The sequence below is a fragment of the Anabrus simplex genome, chromosome 1 (genome assembly GCF_040414725.1).
Source record: "Anabrus simplex isolate iqAnaSimp1 chromosome 1, ASM4041472v1, whole genome shotgun sequence".
NCBI classification, from domain to species: Eukaryota; Metazoa; Arthropoda; class Insecta; order Orthoptera; family Tettigoniidae; genus Anabrus; species Anabrus simplex.
In genome coordinates, this window is record NC_090265.1 from 686,239,701 (window position 1) to 686,260,994 (window position 21,294).

At 38.9% G+C, this 21,294-nt stretch overlaps 1 protein-coding gene across 1 annotated transcript in view; it reads right to left on the reverse strand.

Moving 5' to 3' along the window:
* Positions 1–21,294, reverse strand: part of LOC137496953 (kinesin-like protein Klp61F) — an 87,716-nt gene that overhangs the window by 53,368 nt on the left and 13,054 nt on the right. Inside the window, exon 2 of the mRNA XM_068225138.1 lies at positions 1,226–1,405. Within this exon, the coding sequence (XP_068081239.1) occupies positions 1,226–1,405 (180 nt within the window). The remainder of the gene's footprint in view (positions 1–1,225; positions 1,406–21,294) is intronic.

Consider the following 21,294-nt stretch of genomic DNA (forward strand, 5'->3'; position numbering starts at 1 on the left):
CTCAGGCTAATTATGGATTCCAATTGCTAATTCAATCAGCCTTCAGCGTACAATATGGCCTGAAGTACAGAATTTTGACATCTCGCCTATTCTCTGCAGCGGTTTCAATATCTCTGATCTTTTCCGTATCTCGATTGCTGTTCTCTGCCGTATAGCTCGCAATTATGCTTCGATCTTCTATTTAAATTATTCTTCCGTTCCATAACGACTACAGATTCAGTCTTCTATCTTCTCCGATGTCTTACTTGATGCAATCCCTTTTTAAGAAAAAACAATACCTGTTCTATCTCAACGTTCTTATACAGGGCCTTTATAACACTACGCCTTCTAAGATCGATCTAAGTTTCAGCGACATTTCTGATATTTATACTGCCTGAAGTCGCTGTGCGCCATTTTGTCTGCCCCTTTTTCTTTCGTATTTGTGTCTAGACTATAACGCAATGGTACAGCAGATAAGCCTATAGTTTTCACTGTACCCACGGATATACGATGTAAGATGTCCTCGCGTCGGAAAAATCACATTGTTTCCATATCCCAGTTGTATAGTTTTTATTCGTATATTCATTAGTACATTTTCTCGCTTAACATTTTCTTCTGTCTTGTACCCTGCAGAAACGTAACGAGGTTTCACTGTACTTCCCTAAAATACAGTACATTTTACCCAGTGAAGTTCAGGAATTCAAAGCTATTGCATGTGGGGAACAGGACTTCAAATGAATGAAGCGCTACGTGAGAAAATAAAGTAATGAGGAATACAATAGTGAAGTAGTCGTGTATTATATATCTATTTGATAAATGAAGTGTCTGACATTATCACAACTTTTTCTTTGTGTCGCTGCATAACTTTCCCTGCTGACTTTAAGCCTCTACGTTTTTATTTCTATGGTATATAAATAAAAGGTGGCAATTATGCAAGAAATTAAGATAACTGTATTTCACTGAAAAAGCAATATTTATAATTTTGATGTCTAAATGTTGCTATTATATTGCATGTCGGCCATAATGTGTCTTTTCAAGTAATTATTTGCAATAGTATATGGGAGGAAGATTCGGATTGACACCCGTAACTTTCAGAATGTTGCTTCAGGATGGAAAACTAGCTGAGAGTGCTGTATCTCCATTAACTTCCTTAAAACAAACATACATTCATAAAGGCTCTGTCTTTCAAAAGTACAAGGATTAGTCACCTTTAACACAAGCTTTGTTAAGAGTAGACCAAACTTACCAGGCTCTGTCCGTTGTGGTTTTCCTGAACAGTCCTTAAGTTTGATGACACAATGGCAAGATCATCATTTAACGATTGCGAATGCTCCTGCCATGTTACACTCTCTGAAGACGTTACTTTTATAGCATTGTGCAATACTCTGTCAGCATTATTCTCGATTTCACTTAGAGCACCTGAAACCTATTGAAACAGAAAAATTGAACGATTCCTATAATCAAGTGTGCACAGATCATCTACATTAACCAATTATGCCAACTCAATGTGTTTATTAGACAATGACATATCCAGTACATACAGTAAACAGAGCATGTGTATTAAAAAGTCTATCATTTAGCAATATTTCAAATAAAAAATACACGCATAGCATCCACTGTAAACAAAGTGGCACCCTAAATCAATTTATGCTTCAAATTATTATGTAAGCCTGTTTGATTTTAGAAGATTCTATGTGAAATGTAACTGAAAATTTCAATGAACATGTTGGGGTTTGTGCAATAGGAAAAAAAAAAAAAACCATTGGGATATACAGGGCTACGAACAACTTACCTGTCAAGATGCACAAGACATACTCTGAAGCACTACTCTGTACAAATCTAAAAATAGTATGATATCCTTATACACAGAAATTAGGTACAGGAAAGACATTCGTAACTACCAAACTAGGTCAATAGATCAGATTTACACTGGCCATGTATCCTCTTCAAGATAGAATAAAAAGCACAGCATATTCTGCTGCAGTATCGTATAACAAACTACATTACTTTTTTTTTCATTATTTAAGAATCTATTGTTATTTTTTGCAAAAATATATAGAAATGAATTTATTATTGCCACAGTTAAATATAATAGCTAATTTTTTACTGCCAACATCGTTGAGATTAACGTATATTATATTAAGAATATTAAACTTTCTTTATACCATGAATTGTAAGGCCAAAATTGTAAAAGGCAGTCCCTCCCTCAAGCTACTAGCTCACTGACACAATACTCTGAATAAATACCGTATTTACACTAATAATACCCTCACATTAAAACAAATAAAAAAAATAAAAAAAATTGAAGCACAAAATTGGGGTGCAGGTTTTAATTGCGTCAATGTTGGCAATTTTTTTTTCTTCCAAAATCAGCGTTCCTAAAGTTAGGGTGCAGGGATTATTCGTGTAAATACGGTATATGCACAGTATCTTATGAATAAAAGTTGCACTTCGCATGTTACATACCAGTGCATGTTATTTGTAATAATAAGTATAATGAATATCTGAAAAATTCCCTATGAACTACACTGAGAGCATCTGCAGATGGAAGGTGTGGTTTGATGTCTATGGATCCGTAATCCCTTGGGAAAGCTACATACAGAAAGCCTAGAGATGTCCACAGCTGAACACTGGAGTAAAAACATTCATTTCAATGGCATGTCTATGAAAAAAAAAAAAAAAAAAAAAAAAAAAAAAATATGAAAACGCTAACTATATTTGTACCAAGAAGGGCAGAATTCCCAAGCAATCTTAAAAAAGGTGACTAGATCAACTTAACATTAAAATTTGAAACATAGCTCACAAGGCCAGCATATTATTAAACAATTCGTTTTCAAATGGGGGAAAATTGAACACTCCAGCGGGTGGAAAGATTAAAACATTTCTTCTCAACAGAACTACATACCGTATTTGCTCGCATGTAACTCACTTTTCTGACAAAAAATAAATGAACATTTTCGGTGTGTGATACATGCGGGGATTTGTGTGCGAAAGATCGTAATCCTGAAGGAGAAAAAAAAAAAAAAGTAAAATTTGCATTAGACTACTGAAACAAGACAAATGGCATACCTGCCTTATTGATTGTCACTGCTTTCAAACTCCGAGCAATTTTTGTGTGCATCATTCTAGTCATCATCCCATACTGCATCATCCTGACTTCTGTCCAATGCATTTGCGATACCCGTCTTCCAGAAACTCTTCACAATAACATATGTCGACACCACAACCCATGCCCGCATAACCCAATCACACACGAGTTCAACAGACTACCTCTATTTTGCCTCTGGCGTCAGCTCAGGCTCCCCTCCTGCCATCCATTCAGCGTACAATAGGGAACATGCATAATTTTTAAAAATATTTTTTTTGAAAAGTACACCAATGAAATAGTACGTAAACGTATTACAATGTGGTAAGTTGCCTTGTTTTCTACCATTAAAAAAATGTTCAAAAGTGCCTTTCTGCAAGGCGAGTGAAACGGCCCCTGACGTAAGCGGCGCGCTGTGACGTCACAATCTAGTACCGCATGCAGCTCTACCAGCAATTGTGCATCAGCCGTTACTAAAAGCCGATTGTTTATTATTCGTGATCGCGAATAACTTGAAAATGACAGAAGGTAAAAAAAAAAAGCACAGGCAGACAATCTACTATGAGTAGATGTCGTCATTCTTGTAAAATAGTGACTTTTGTGGACGCAGAAATTCGCGGATAAAAAACAAGCTTGTAAGTGGCATCTTTTATATACGTGCAATGTACTGTAACTCATAGTATTAGGATAACAACGTACCTGGATAGAAATCACACCACTTTCAACATTCCCTTCTAGACTGATTCCCATATTAAAGAATAACATTACATTTTCGAGCTTTCAGCATTAGAAAAGAAATCGGATTTCAGCACTAACATAAACATATTATTGTATTAGTCCGCCTCTGTGGTGTAGTGGTTAATGAGATTAGCTGCCACTCCCGGAGGCCCGGTTTCGATTCCAGGCTCTGCCATGAAAGTTGAAAACAAATAGTACGAGGGCTGGAAAGGGGTCTACTCAGCCTTGGGAGGTCAACTGAGTAGAGGGGTTTCAAATCCCACCTCAGCCATCCTCGAAGTGGTTTATCGTATTTTCCCACTTCTCCTTCAGGCACCTAAGGCCACTGCCGTTACCTTCCCTCTTCCTTGTCCATCCCTTCCGATATTCCCATCCTCCAACAAGGCCCCTTTTGAGCACAGCAGGTGAGGCCGCCTGGGCGAGGTAATTGCCCTCCTCACCAGTTGAATCATACCCAAAGTCTGACGCTCCAGGACATTGCCCTTGAAGCGGTAAAGGTGAAATCCCTCGTTGAGTGTGAAGGAAAAACCAAACCTGAAGGATAAACTGATTAAGAAAGAAAGAAAGAAAGAAAGAAAGAAAGAAAGAAAGAAAGAAAGAAAGAAAGAAAGATCATAGTACTATAGGTCTATAATCTATCATTCCCGAAAAAATATATATTTATGGTTGGGGCAACTGGCCTACCCACTTCCGGGGCTTATGAAAGAGGAACATTAAATATCTTGGTAGAGGGAAAAAGTTAAACACGATAAAGATAAATATGACTTCATCTAGTTTTCACAAGTCGGGCTGAGTGGTTCAGACGGTTGAGGTGCTGGCCTTCTGACCCCAACTTGGCAGGTTCCATCCTGGTTCAGTCCGGTGGTAGTTGAAGGTGCTCAAATACGTCTGCCTCATGCCGGTAGATTTACTGGCACAAAAGAACTCCTGCAGCACTAAATTCCTACACATCGGTGTCTCCGAAAACCGTAGACGTAGTTAGCGGGCGTAAAGCCAATAACATTAATTACATTTCGCTTTTAACAAGCTGAGCATATCATACAAGAAAAGTGTCTTGGTGACTTTTTAGTCATTTAATACAGGAATGCCTTTGGGTACTGTGACTTTTACTTTTTTACTTTTTTTTTGCAATTTGCACCGTCACAGATAGGTCTTATGGCGACGATGGGACAGGAAAGGCCTAGGAATGGGAAGGAAGCAGCCGTGGCCCCAGCATTTGCCTGGTGTGAAAATGTGAAATCACGGAAAACCATCTTCAGGGCTGCCGACAGTGGGATTCGAAACCACTATCTCCCGGATGCGAGCTCACAGTTGCGTGCTCCTAACCGCACGGCCAACTCGCCCGGTATTTTTACCCTTCGGTTTATTGACTTTGCTTGTATAACTTAAAACTTAGGCTAAGTTGTATAATATTTTAAACACCAACATCACTATTTTCACCTGTGTGCAATTATGTTATTTATTTCACTAATATTATGATAATTATTACAATTGAGCATTGTTAACTTATAAGACCCCAACAGACAAGTTTTGGTTTTGTGTAGAGATATACATTTGTTAAATTCACGTTTTCTTTCATGACGTACACACCTATTATTATTTTTTTTTTTTTTGTTATATTATAGAGTATTTAGCTGTAGACTAAATTTCTTTACAAATGTAAGCTCTTCAATATAGACACAAATAACTGTTGCATGCCAAGATAAATTGGTGTAATTAGAGCAGTCAATATGGTTCATAATCCCTTTGATTTACTACCTTGACATGGATCACCCAAAACATAGGTTAGGTTTGGAGAATACTTTAATAATCAGCATTAATTAATGCACTGTTTATTACTTTCATATTCCAAGATGTAAATGAAGCATTTAATTAAAGCAGCATACATTAAAATTTGAAGTGTTACCACTAGAACAGCTGACATGGAAAAGTGATTGAAAATTCAAACAAATTCAACTTACGTTAAAATGATCTTAAAAAAAAATAAACTGTAGACTTTTCCGATATATCATCGGCATTACCCTGGCCAAATACTTTAATACACCAATACCGGACAGCTGTACCTCAACAGCATTGAGTGGAGTGCGAACAGCGACGGTGGTGACCTCTAGCGTGTTGGTGTGAACTGCATACTTGTCTGTGCTACAGCTGAGAGGAATGCACCACACTCATTGGGAACATTTTTGTTAAAATAATTGAATAATCACAATAATTAAGAATGAAATTTTAAAATATGAAATTCCTACTTCATAAACCTCCAAACGAGCATTATGTTAGCCGTGCCTTTCGCTATGTCTTAAACATTATAAAGCAGAATCTGAGGATCCACCCAGCCTCTGGGGAAATATTTAATAACTACACTCTCCTCTTCTTTCTAACCTTTTCTCAATTACCTAGCGCAGGATTTTGTATAGACTTAGCCTAGTTTTCCGGCCGGATGCCTTTCATAACAGCAATCATGTGTGGAGGGATATATACCGTACGCACTATTGCGTGTTTTTGGAGTTGTTTTTTGCAAGATGTGTTGTATTTACTTGAAGATGCGTATGAATACAAACACAAACCCGTAGCCCTCGATCTACAGGAATTAACAGACGCGATTAAAATCTCCGACTTAGCCGGGAATCGTACCAGGGCCCTCTGAACCGAAGGCCAGTACGCTGGCCGTTCCATGGTGGTGATTATTTTAAAAGGAAGTACAACTGGCCAGCCATCCTCTATTAACACTAATCAGAAGGGAAATGGGCCGGCACCGTGGTGTAGGGGTAGCGTGTCTTACGCGGAGGCCCTGGGTTTGATTCCTGGCCAGGTCAGGGATTTTTACCTGGACCTGAGGGCTGGTTCGAAGTCCACTCAGCCTACGTGATTAGAACTGAGGAGCTATCTGACGGTGAGATAGCGGACCCGGTCTAGAGGATTCGTCGTGCTGACCACATGACACCTCGTAATCTGCAGGCTTTCGGGCTGAGCAACGGTCGCTTGGTAGGCCAATGCCCTTCAATGGCTGTAGTGCCAAGGGGCTTGGTTTTAGAAGGGAAATGGAAGAAGTCCAACACTCCATCCATGATTTATTAAGACTTTGGGAAAGAGAAGAAGCTGTAATTAAGAAACAGTAGTTTGGTCCATTATGTTGACTTCTTTCTTCTTCTTCTTCTTCTTCTTCTTCTTCTTCTTCTTCTTCTTCGGTATGGCCGATCTTCCCAAACTCTACAGAGCAACTCAACCTCACGCTGCTATCTCGCTTTTGCCGTTCTTTGAATTTTCTGTTTTACCTCTGAAGACAAAGATACATAATATATAACACATATTGGGGTTACGTGAGTGAACAACGATGTTCCTGACAAAGATGAAGGGTCCAGAATTTCCTAAAGCCTCTTTCACAAATTAATGCATGAAGAATTACCATACACATGTATTAAATTAATTGGACTGGTGCTCAAGCCTATGCCAATAACGCACTGAAATAATTTTCTTACGCCGGGCTGAGTGGCTCAGACGGTTGATGCGATGGCCTTCTGACCCAATTTGGCAGGTTCGATCCTGGCTCAGTCCGGTGGTATTTGAAGGTGCTCAAATATGTCAGCCCCATGTAGGTAGATTTACTGGCATGTAAAAGAATTCCTGCGGGATTATATTCCGGCACCTCGGCATCTCCGAAAACCGTAAAAGTACATAGTGGGATGTAAAGAAAATTATTATTATTTTCTTACAGTAAAAGAAAAGGTGACTGGATTCGAAACTCATGGCTTTGAATTTTCAATTTCAAGACTACCACGATAACCATTACGCTACAGACCTACAAGTTTTCGATTGTGAAATTTATGGCACTGTTTAACAATATGGACCCTCAAGCTTAAGAATACTAGAGTTGCGTATTTGTTAATATTATTGGTTTTACGTCCTACTAACATTTCAGTAGGGTATTTGATTGAATTTCTTAATATAAGGGGCATAGAATGGAACCTCAACACAGATGCGAGGTCATTACTTTTTGTAATACTTGCGGTCCTTATTTCCCACGCCCATTATCTTGCTGGGTAATTTTTTCAGCGCATAACACTTTTCTTGGAATATAACTGCAATGTAAGATTATTTAGTGACAAACACTGATACATTATAAACAACACGGCAGTGAGCCAAGAATCATGCAGATGGCAATATGTTTTTGAAGAGTTGGTCACAACAAGCCATGTAGGTAGCAGCACTATCGGCTTTCTCGCTGAAAACAGCAAGCTGTCCGGTATTATCATATTAAAGTATTTGCCCTGGCTCGCCAAAATCCATTTCTCTCTAGTTTTAGTGTCTTTGGAACATTTATAAACAATTTGTTTGGAATGGTATGCGGTGTGCTATTGCACATCGAAACTATACACCATTTATAAGGTTTCTGCCTCACTGTCTGCGCAGGATTAATTTTAAGTCTAAAATATACCAGTCAGATTATTATCCAATGTATAGACTTCGAATTTAACTATACCAGACACTAACATAAAGTAGAAATACGCAAAGTGTATCCTGCTTCTCACAGCACACGATGTGTTATTTCGTCTGCTAATTCAGTCAACCTGTACGACGACGTCAGACCAATGAGATCGCGTACTTCCGTGACGTGACACTTTCGTACTTTTATTTAGATTTTTATCATGTTTGGAGTTATTATTTGTACATTCTGATCAAATTTTTGAATTATGCATGAAATTTTGAATCAGATTAGCATATTTTTAATAAAAAACCCGGATCATGCATGTTCCCTATTTACGTATGTTGTTGATGGAAACATCTAAGGGTGATACACAATGTGCGAGTCCGCCAGAAATTTGAAGATAAAAATTTCATAATGTTCCGTATTGAACTGTATTCGCAATGAAATTGAAATAATAAATAAGGTAGTTCAACCTACTCAATACAAATAAATGCGAAATGTAGTGTTACATTCCTATTTAATTATAAGCGGAAGCGGTACCGGTTTCGACCCCAATCCGAGTCATCATCAGCCGAATAAAACGCAAAAAACAATGCATAGGTAAGAAAGAAATTGAAGATCAAGTCCCCACAAAAACAGCTGAAGAGGCAAAATAAATCAACGGGGATAGGCACTGTAAAATTCAGAAGAAGTAGAACGTAAGTCACTTAAAAGAAGCGAGGTGCAATCTTCTGAACAGCAGCATAGCACACGCAAAGTTCAGCATTGTCTCAATGTTTACGAGAAGCAGAGAACAGTTAAATGAGCCAGCTTGCATACTCTATCAGGCTCGAAGTCGCAACACAATCCAACAAATGTGAAGATCCAAAATCGTTGGATATCTACTCTACACACTGTTCTGTAGTTACAACTTTCTGAAGATTACCCTTGTGTTGAACTGCTCCTGCTATCTAAGCAACAGACCTGTATTGCACTATAACCAGCATTGGCTGAGGAAAAAAAAAAGTAATCAAATAAATGCTTGGGTACGCCCTAACAAATTCGCTCCTTTGCACTATCATCAGATAACAGACCATTGCTATTTTTTTCTGAACCCAACTGAATAATTATTGCAGGCACATACAGTAATAGTCCGCTATAAGTAGTACGGCACATAACGAGAACCCTGTTATGACAGTTTTTGTCTATCCCTTCCAAGTAACTATATTGAACTGTGTATTATCCTTCGGTTACAGCGAGAGCCCTGTCACTGACGCATCTATTATTACGCTTTTCCTGTTGCCACTTGTGTATTATGCCTTCTCCGAACCAAACGTGTTAAATTTACTTATGTCCGAAAATAAAATAGTCATCCGGTAGTCTTGTCCCATGTTTACATATTCCTTGGCGAACGCTCACCTCTTCCGTCGGTTTATCTCGCCTATAAACGGCTTCTTTCGTGCCGCTGTGTCTTAACAGCCTGCTTCATGGAGACAATTCCGGATAGTTTGAGGTGTAACAATCTTCCTGGTAGGTACATGAAGCAAGATGTTTCCCTAGTTCAGCTGCTCTAATTCTAGGGTTGTTTGCGGCTTCACAAACCAATTGGCGAGATTCACGTTGCAAAAGGACTCGTGGTCGTCCATGTCATTTTGCACTATCGGTCGATCCAGTCTTCAACTGGTTAATATACTGGACAGTTGCATGTGATCGTTTCACCCGCTTCTCTATCTTCTGAAAGCTGAATTCTTGTCTTTGCAGGCAGCACTCAACTCTTGTGATTTCCGACCCATATTGTAAGAAAGACGTAACGTTCTAATAACACTACGGCGAGTCAACCTTCGCTTGTCACTCTTTAAGACAGGGGAAGGGCATGTAATAGTCCAATGGTTACAAACATTGGACGCGTATGAATACCTTCTTTGCCTATAAATATGCCTTTTATTCCGATATAAACTAATGTGTTCATGTTAATAGAATGTGTTTTTGTATAATATACTGCCATTAGATCCTTATACAAATCTATGGACTACCATAATGCCGAAAGACAAATTATAGACACCAACAAGGTACCAAATAGTATATGAGTAGTTTTTTTACCCACTGTATAAGAATTGTTGGATGTGCTAGCGAGTGATCAAAAGAGCTCTGTATTATCTTAGAGAGAACTTAGTTAATACTTACAGAAATTTAGCAAAGTGTGTGTGTGTGTGTTTTACTCATTTTGTAGTTCTACAAATATTGGTGATTAACAATTAGTTGTAGTAACTGAGATCAGTAATATTTAAATTTTTACATTGAGTAGTTCTGTAGGCGTTTGCTAGATTACGTGCTGTAGGTTAGGTTTTAATCTGTTTCGTTCTTGGATTGGGAGAAAGAAACAATAGTATAGACTTTTATATTATTATTTAAATATTGGAGAGTTATCTTTGTTGACAGAATACTTACAAAAATGGGATATTATATGGAGTTGTAACTTCCGCAGCGGTTACATCCGTACAAGCAAGAGACACGGTAATTCAAATAGCAGTGGAACGGTTCTAGCTATTACAAACGTAATAATATACATGCGATTACAATGCAGCTAACGATTAACTTTGGTATAGCTTCCTCGCTATGTCCACTAGCGAGCTCTCTCGTCAACATTAGGAGTTGGAGTCTATAATACCCGTTGACTGCTGTTCTCTAAAAGAAAATTAAGAGAATAACCTGTTAGAAATAGTGGCTGAACTAAACGATTGGTTAATTTTATTGTTATTTATTGAAATTAAGTAAGAATATGCTACACCTCAAGATATGGCAGAGTACATCACTGATTTCAGAGAATGGTTTATATTTTTTGTGTTTAATTACATTTTGGAAAGGCTGATCCCATGTTAATTTGTGGAGAGTAGGTTATTTCTGTACGTGTGCTGGAAATATATATGTTTAGGTAAGGTGGCGCTGTTTGAGAACAATAACTGGGACGTTTGTCACAGAGGCCTCAGGAGTGAGGTACCGGATTTCAAAAAAATAACAAATGAGTAAGTTATGTGGATATCATCCGTGAACAGGAAATCTTTGAAAAACTGACTGCCATTTCATTAATATTTTAATGTGCATCGGGTTTTCCCCCTGACTTTTACACAAAATCTTATATAATGACAATCGCTTATAGTAAGTAAATTTTTCGACGTCACAAATTCTTGCCATTACGGGTTTCTACTGTATATAAGGAAATGTGGCTGTTAGATGGAAGATTCTTATCGCATACATGCATCTTCATCGTAAACTGTTACACCTTTTAGCATTCAGTCCGTAAGCCACTGCGAATAGCCGAAGTGTTCCATAATGCTCTATTAGTAACCAGCTCTGTAGCTTCTTTTACACTAACTAGCTAAATTTATGGATCACTTGAATTTTCAAATACAAAGCCTGTTAAATTGTGAAACATTTCTTTTATTACTTACACTAATTATTTTCATAAGAAAATTATCAAAGCAAATAAGGATAGCAACAACAGACAGATAACATTACAGTGGAACCTTGATTCTCCGTTAATGGAGGGATCACAGAGAAAAAAAAAAAAAACCACATACGCACAACACGGGAAAACAGAAAATCCGGGAACGAATGAAATGTAAACAATTTGACTAAACATCACAAAAATGAAATATGTATACTTACAATCTTACAAACACCCCTAAACCAAACTACAGCCCCAATATGCCTACCAAGCAACCGCGGTTCGGTCCGAAGGCCTGCAAATTACGAGGTGACGCATGGATAGCATGACTAATCCTCTCGGCCGTTTTTCCTGGTTCTTCAGACCGGAGTCGCCATCTTACCATTAAATAGCTGCTCAATTAAAGGTAATTGTAGAATGAATGAACCTGGAACCAGCCCTCATATCCAGGTAAAAAAGCCTGACGTGGCTGGGAATTTAGTGTTTAGCGTTCATGGGACTGAAATGTTTGGACGCTTGTTCCGGAAAATAGTTTCTTCGAGGAATGGATAATGCTGGATTTTTTCAACGTGATTTAATTAGGATGCTCGTGGGACAAAGTAATTTGAACGAATAATACGAGAAAATGTAGTTTCCGGAAACGTATAATCGAGGTTCTACTGTACTTACATAATTTTCACATGAAAATGATCAGCGTAAATAATGAAACAAATACTTCATAATTTAACATACCTTTTCCTTAAAAAATTAGCCGGAGAATGCGTGTATGGTCCGCTGGCCTCCAATAAAATAACTAAAAGGATCTTAAGGATCTAAATGGACAGGAATATACGTTGTATTTACGTAAATGAGGAACAACCTATCCATCAATTTTGCCCGCCAGTGTAGTTTCACACCTCTAAAATTTTTTCTCCCTACAAGTCTCTTCGTTGGTTAAAATATTTTTTTTCAATCCTATTACACAATATGTTCACTATTATTCCTGATAATGGTGAGCCCACGGTTAACCCTTACTTTTGACATTTCTGTCAGTGAATGGAAAACAGCTTTGATTTACAATGTTATACATTATATTCCATATAAGGCAGAAAATATACCAAACTCGCACAAACACACGTTGAAATCTGTACAAAACAGCAATCTGCTTGTTGAAGCAATTTCACGGACGTTTCCAAGCAGCGGCTTACTCATTAGTACGCATTTTCAGTTACGTTCTTACAAACTGTAACAGCCTCACTCCAAAGGCTTGTGGCAAACATTTCCATTTTCCCCAGTTCAAACAGCAAACCAAGTTTACTGTGCACGTTGTATGAAAACATATTACAAGTTCCCTGTGGAATAATGATAAACTTTTCACTATAAATTTACATGGGAACAGCCTTTCTGAAATTTAATAAGATGCAAAAGTACGTAACCTAACCTCTGAAATTAGTTATGCAGACTGCTGTATCTTGAGAAGGAGAAGTATCGCATTTTAATTTATTTCAGTACTAGCTGATTTATCGTGCTTTGCTACGGAATTCTACATTGTATACAGAATTCTACTTTAGGTAGTGTACACATGAGCAAGATTGTATTAGACTGCATAGCTCTTAACGTTACCCTAGAAATGCGATCGAGAAGTCACCGAACGTCTCTTCTCATATGAAGACTGGGTAAGAGAATATTCATTGTAACGGTAGACCCGCTTGCCTACCATCAGTCACTATCAGGTTGGGGAGACTTACAATGGCACTCGATCTCCACCTGCCCTTTTACATCCTCAGAAAGAATGTCTTAGTAATTTTCCCCAACTGAAATGAACATAGGTCAATACAATAACGTCAGTAGGAATGACACGATTAAAAGAAATGTTTTCATATGAAATATTCGATCAACTGAAAAACCATGCATTTTTTCACTTTTAATGAATGGTACTACGCTTCCGACCTAACAATCCCAATTTTCAGAGCTAGAATGACCAAGCCGCCAGTGTTGCCAACTTATGTTTTCAAGATTCGCTAAATACTATTAAAAATCACCTAAAATTCCGCCAAGAAACCCGATCTCAAATAATGAGCAATGAAAGTGAGCAATAATAATAATAATCATCATAATCATAATAGTAACAACAACAACAACAGCAATAATAATAATAATAATAATAATAATAATAATAATAATAATAATAATAATAATAATGTCCGCACTCACCTGATCTGCGAGTTTCACTGTGATTAACCCCCTGCCTGCGAGCCGGCGAGCTAAAACTTGCAGGCATTTTAGTGCCGGGTGCAAACTAGGTGAATCCCCTACCTCAAGGGCCACACACAAAACAGGTCAGATCATTAAAAGGTCTTCCATCATAGCATAAATAGGCTAAAAATGCTACTCCCTCACTTTCATTATCTGTCGTCATCCATCAACTAAGACATAAGAAATAAGTACCCCCTTTCCTCACGCATTACAAATTTATGATATCATGATCTCATTACAACAAATCCAAATAACACGTTTTCCTCATGCGACTGCTAACAATAGCTCGGACACAGACTGGGATACAAATAAAATAAATATAAAAAACAAAAAAAAAAAATGCTAAATAGATTGTATCGGTAGGTACACCTCAACGCCGCACATTCAAATTTGCGCCTGAATGAACTCTTCTATTGGCAAGACAGTGAAACTGATAACACAACAAGTTAGAACTTTAATCAGAAGATGACACCACTGAAAAATTAAGTAATTGTGCAGTTGTGAAGTTTCCTAAACTGACTGAATTTCTCCTTGTTTTGTACTGAAATACATCAAGAAGTTGGAACATTTTTCTACAGATGACACCCCTAAAAATTATGATTATGATCATGCACTCTGGTGCAAAGTGAAAGAACTTATCATTTCAAGTTTTGTATTTCTAGGTTGTCCATAACTGATCTCTGTTCATTTATTTTTGGATTGGCAACACTTCCTGTTCTTTCCTCCAGTTTTGAATCTAGCCAATCACTAATTTTTGTAATTAATTTTAAACTAATCCCGCATTTCTTGTTCACTTTGTGTTAACCCAATAAAAATTAAGAGGGTGGTGTGTCCTGATTAGTCTTGAATGATCTCGAACCTTCCCTGAGGGTTTATAAACTGCGGCTTTTCACGTTTCTTGGCCAACTGATCGCTGTCTTATTGAGTGTGTGTGTTTAAGCAGGAGGCAGGCGGCCTCTCTCGTCGGCAGCAGGACATCTATAAGGTAATGGCCACATAAATTACATCTTGCTTGTTGTAGCTACCTCCGCACCTTAATCCGAGGGGAAAGGTCCGAATCTTTAGTTATGTAACCTACTTTTCTAAAATGTAACTTTCTTCCGGCTAATGTAAAAATTTCATAAAATATTTAACTGTAAACCGGGGATAGAGAGTGAAGTACCCTCTCGAATTCCCCTTCATCTTGGTTTGAGGTGCTAGGTTGTGTAACCGTTTCTCTTTCTTTCTTTCCGTAATGCATTAATTCAACCTTTATTCGCGTCACCTCAGTAGCTTGGGATTAGCCCCTGCATCTAAGGGCCAAGAGCCCCGTTAGGATTTTATTCTTCATTGTCTAGGAGTGCAAGTGTACGACTCCATTTTGTGTTCGGGCCTTTTTTGTTTTTGTATTCCTACCATCAGTCACTATCAGGTTGTTAAGTTTGTTTTTGGAAAAGAAATATAACCTTTTAAAGTTTAAACTCAACTTTGATATTGTAGATAGACCCATTCAACCCGGCACCTTCTTTAACTTCTTTCAGCTTCACGGGTAACCCCGTAACAAGTTGTAGCAGAGCGTGGTTGAATGGGTCTCAATTAAGCCCTTTTTGACGGCTAAACATAGAATCCGCATCAAACTCTAAGAATTTTCTTAGTCGCTGGAATTACTTTTTTCTAAATTTGTAAATTTTCTATCATGTCTGGCCCTCGTAAAGTCCTCCATTCCGGGTACATGCGCAAGGAGGAATTAATTTATGAATTGCTTATTAGTAGGGTTCGCATGTTTAAGACGTAAAAATAGCACAAATAAGCAAGCAAATATGACCTCAAAAAGTGACAAAATACGACTTCAAAAGTGACGAAATGTGACGTAAAAATTACAAAGCATGACTCGAAAATAGTTGGCGAGAATGTTCTGAAGATTCCGTTTTACACTCTCGCCAACTATTCCATGTGATTGTTGTACTGGATTTCAATACTTGCATGAATTTCTAAGCTACCAGTTTCTAAACTAGTAATTGCGGTCGATACAATTCCAAAGTTCGACTATATACCATATATATGCCAGACTTTCTGACAAACTGTTGGAAAACAATTCCTACCCAATCTTGATAGAAGAGGAAGAGTATTCCGCTTGTATTAACCACAGACGTGATACCGAGAAGCAGTTTTATGAACACTAGTTCGCATTTAGTAAGTTGAAGATGATTTTGCACAGCTACAGCTGTCGTCAAGCTGCCAAAATATGACCCAAATATGACGCTTCCACGAAAATAGCTCAAAATATGACCTCATGCAAAAAAAGCCAAAATATGCATTTATATGACAAATAAAAACCACATAATTGTGACGATAATCATCTGATTTGCACCAACATCCAATCAAGCAAAAATAGAAGCAAAGAAAAAATATGGCTTTTCCTAAACACCCGAGCCCTACTTATAAGAAATGTTCAATCTGGAGGCACGGTTGCGGCAGATACTGCCAAACTTAACGAATCCCTGGAATTGCCAATTAATATCCCAATTTTGGGAGAAAAGGAAATTGAGGAGGCTCTCTCCACTATCACGGACAACACCACCGAGCTAGCATCTGTAGTAAGTTTTTTTAAAGTGAGTGATCCTTCTGCTAACCAACTAAAAAGAGTGCAGGCTAAACTGTTCCATTTTTATCATAGGGTTGGGGACCTATTGTCTCTCAAATTAAAAGATCATGCTAAGGAGGCTAGTAATCTTGTTGAACACCTTTCAGAAATGTCAAAAAAAGGTTAGTCAATTGTTGACCGGGGCAGCATCTCCCAAAACCGATCAAGCCCCTTCAATCAACTTGCCCGCGGAGGAGAATTCGTCCAAAGTTGTAGAAAGTAGAAAATCTGTGGCAACTAAACAAACTTCTGCCCCATTAGAAAATGAGTGATCGTCGTACACAACTTCCACCTTTCTTTCTAAATAATGCGGTGTTAGAGACTTCTCAACCTTCTAAGCCGTTAACTATTATGTCACCTGGGTTTAATAGTTTGGCTCATCCATTGGCTATGTTGCTTACGGGAATTTCTAAATTTTCCGTAAACTCCACTAATGGTGTAATTTCGTTCCTAAGATTCTTAGTTGAATTTCAGGATCATGCACGAGTGTTTTCCCTCCCTCACTCTCAAATTCTTCAAATTATTTACCCTTACTCCACACGTGTCCTCTCGGACAAGAAAGTCAAAGCAACAGCTGGACTATTTTCCATAGAAGACCTCCACGCCCATTTGTTGACTAACTTCATTCCGGCTCGAGCCATGTCTGCCTTAATCCAAAAGTACTATATCAGAGTACAGCGACTGGATGATAATCTGGCAGACTTCACACCAGGGTATTCGCTTTTTATTTCCCTGAAGATCAAATTGTGCAGATGATTGTTGAAGGGATTTCCCTGCCCTACAGGTCGTATTTGTGTTTCGCGCCGCGCCCTCAAAGCTTTTCAGAATTAGAGGCTCTGGTGGTCTGAGCCGAAGGAGTCAGATATGCCGACACCTTACGAGTCGCTAAGGAACCCCCATCTTCTAGTAGTCTTTGGCCTCCTCGCCAAACCTTCACCACCCACAAATGCTATGCTTCCGGGTCTACGGAACATCTCAAGTGCCCAGTGATAAAATCCAGTGGGACAAAGAATGGGGCAGGGTTATCTCAAGGACGCCCTAATGCCAATATCACTCCCTCCTGCTCAACTTCTGGTGCAACCTCTACGAATTCAAATAATGGAAAATAACTAGTGTCATCGGCTGAGTCGGCATGTTCATCTTCCCAAGACTCAGCCTCGGTTAAATCCACTGAAAGCTTGGGTCAGCGTAAAAGCTCTTCTAATCTATCATTTGAAGGTCCTACGGAATGCAACAGGATTGCGGCGGAGACCCCCCGCACTTGTACCATTACTTAAAGTTGAATTGAATAGTGAACCGGTCACTGCTCTATTAGACTCTGGGAGTGTTTGTTCTATTACTTAGACTGAATGGTATTCCAAATTAAAAACCATTTGTAAATTTTCTGATTATTGTTCGTCTTTGGTCCAATGCGTTTCGGCTAATTCCTCTCCATTAGAAATTTTAGGTTTCATCTTTCCCAACATTCGTATTTCCAAATTCACTTGGAAAATAAAATTGTTTGCGGCTAAACACTTGTCTTGCCCTGTAATAATGGAAACGGATTTCATGTCTTCTACTGGTCTGGTGCTCGACATTCCGACCAAGTCATGCACCTTCAAATTTGCTAATAATTGTAAAATTCCTTTGCTAAAATGTAACTCTGTGTGATGTTCATCTGTTTCGCCTACCCAGAACGAGATGTCGTTAGACCTTAGACATCTTCCCGAGGAGCAGGCTGAAAGTATGCGTAAATTGTGTCAGTTGTTTCCAGATGTATTTGGTGTTACTGACCTTATCGAGTACAAGATTGAGGTTACGAATTTAATCCCAGATAGGTTTCCACCTTATAGGCTACTCCACCTAAAATGAAGGCTCTTAAAGACATCTTCGACTAGATGTTAAAGGACGATATTATTCGACCCTCCAAGTCGGCTCATTCATCGCCCATTCTTCTGGTGCCGAAACCCCAAGGGGGCAGGTGGTGGTACAATCTGTGTCTCTTCCCGACCTTCACTCTTGCTTTCATGGTTTCGGAAAGCCATCTTAGACCTTAATCAGGCGTACAACTAGATCCCTCTAGCTGAAGAATTGAAACATCTAACAGCTTTTGCCAAGGATTGGAACTTGTGCGAGTACAACTGCGTGCCTTTCGGGATCCCTATGAGTGCAGCTGTGCTCACTAAACTGGTAGATAGGGTCTTCTCCGACATCAAATTTGAATACTTGTATCACTATCTTGATGATGTCGTCGTATTTTCCGAGACCTTTGAAGAACACCTAGATCATCTGAGGGAAGTACTCTATCGCCTTCGTAAAGATGGGTTGACCGTCAAATTATCCAAGGTAGTGTTTGCTAAACCTTCTATGTCATTCCTAGGGCATATTGTGTCGCCCGATGGCGTTTCTATAGATCATTGCAGAACACAGGCCATCCATGATTTCAAACCTCCTAAGGACATCAAAGGTATTGCCAGGTTCATAGGCATGGTGAATTTCTTCAGGAAATTTATTCCTAACTTCGCTAACAGAGCGGCGCCCTTGAACTTGCTTCGTAGGAAAGGCATCAAATTTGAGTGGGGACCGTCTCAACAAGCTGCCTTTCAAGATCTGAAATGATCTCTTTGTAACGCCCCGGTTCTAGCAATGTCTGATTTTTCCAAGAAATTTATTGTCCAAAGTGACGCCTCATCATCGGCGGTGGCCGCTGTCCTCCTTCAGTAAACTGAACTCTGAAGACGACCCATAGCTTATGCGTCTAGGACCTTATCAGCTCAAGAGACCAAATATCCCATGTATGAACTTGAGGGTTTGGCAGTCTTATTTGCGCTAGAGAAGTTCCGACTATCTGGAACATGGAAATTCTAAGTTCCCAAGGAGGGAATTCGATATTTTTTCCACCAATAGAGCATGTCAAGTTGGAGTTTTATCTCCCGTATGCAGTTATCAGACTGTGCCACATATAGGACTTCTGATAAGTTCACCTGCATACACCTCAGCGTCAGTGGGTAGGGTATGACACATCCCACTCTGATGAGCGTGGTGTTAGACCTAAGACAAAACGCTGGTTAAAAGAGCAAACGCCTGAAAAGCCTTACATCTGATCTGTTTTTTATCTGAGACATGTCAAGTTCGACCTAGAAACTGATAACCAAGCCTTAGGTTGGGTATTAGCTAGGCCGCGTTGTACTGGGCATATAGCCCGCTGGGCCATCAGGATTTCTGCATTCCAGTTTGATGTAAGACATATCAGAGGATCTGAAAATGTGGTTGCGGATGGACTAAGCCGCATGTTTTCTCACGATGTGGAGACCACCGAACAGGTAGATAGTTCTCTCCCCACGCCCATACCTTCAGGTATTAATGCCATTCTAACTGATGCCCCCATGCTGTTTAGGGATATTGAAAAATATCAACGTGAAGATCCTGTGCTGGGTGCTATTACGGAAACCCTTTCTTCTGGGGAACATGCCGTCCTTTATGTATTGAGAAATGGGGTTTTGTGTTGCCCATCGAGGCATGATCAAAAGATGAAAGTAGTGGTTCCAACTGTTCTTGTGCCTATGATCTTCAAGTGCCCATTAGGGGGGCATTTAGGCAAAGATCCGAGAGATGTTCATTTGGAAAGGTATGGACAGCAAAATTCAGGAATTGGTAAAAGCTTGTAAATCTTGCTTGCTTGGTAAGCCCACCTTATTCACTAAGCTTTGTCTATTATCTTCTCATCAGGCGTCACGCCCCATGGAACGTCTCTATATAGACTACGACGGACCCTTCCCCCAATCATAGGGGAACGCCAATAAATTGATTCTAGTGTGTGTAGATGGTTTCACGAGATTTTCCTGGTTATTTCCGACTAAGCTGGCAACCGCTCAGTCCACCTTTTCTTGTTTAAATACCATATTTGCTTCTTTTGGTCCCTGTCAACATATAGTTTCTGACAATGCCAAAGCCTTTACATACAACTTCTTCCATAAATTCTGTTTTGATCTGTCTATATCACATGTAACTACTTCGGCGTACTATCCTGAACCATCTCTGACTGAGCGGGTCAATCGTAATCTTAGATCGGCTCTCATCGCATTTCATCATGAAGAACATTCTAGGTGAGATACGTCCCTGCATTGGTTGGCCTTTGTCTTAAATTCGGCGGTTCATGAGTCCCATAAGTTCAAACCGGCTTCTCTTAAGTTTAAATTTGTTCCTAACATGCCGCTCTCTAACCTTTAGTTTAGTAATGTTTTATTTTACCTGGCAAGATTAAGGCCTTCAGGCCTTCTCTTCCATCTAACCAGGAACTGAAATATGCATATATTACATTGTATTACTTACAATAACTAGATCTAATACAAATTAAATTAATAATAATACAAGAATGGTCAGATTACATTAAGATGAAATAAATCAGATATAAAAAGGGATAAATTCTTAAAACTAATATCCTACATGTAAAAAAGGCAGTACATAAAATTTGATTTTAAAGACAACTCGGATCAGAATTTTAGACTCTACCAGGACATCCATAACAATAGAAAGGTTGTAAGTAGCAGCATCAAGTTTACAGATGATCCTTACTGGTGCATAAAATGTCCCCAAAGTGCTTCCTTGAAAGTGCGAATAGCGCTCAACCCCCTGATATTTTTGGGAAGGAGGTTCCACTCACGGCAGGCAATTACTGTGAATGATTTATCATAGATGGCAGTTTTATGGGTAGGTAAAGCAAGGATGGAATTATTAGTGGATCTGGTGTTAAGACTGTGATAAGAGGATAAGTATTTGAAATATTAAGTAAGGTAAAATGGTTGTGA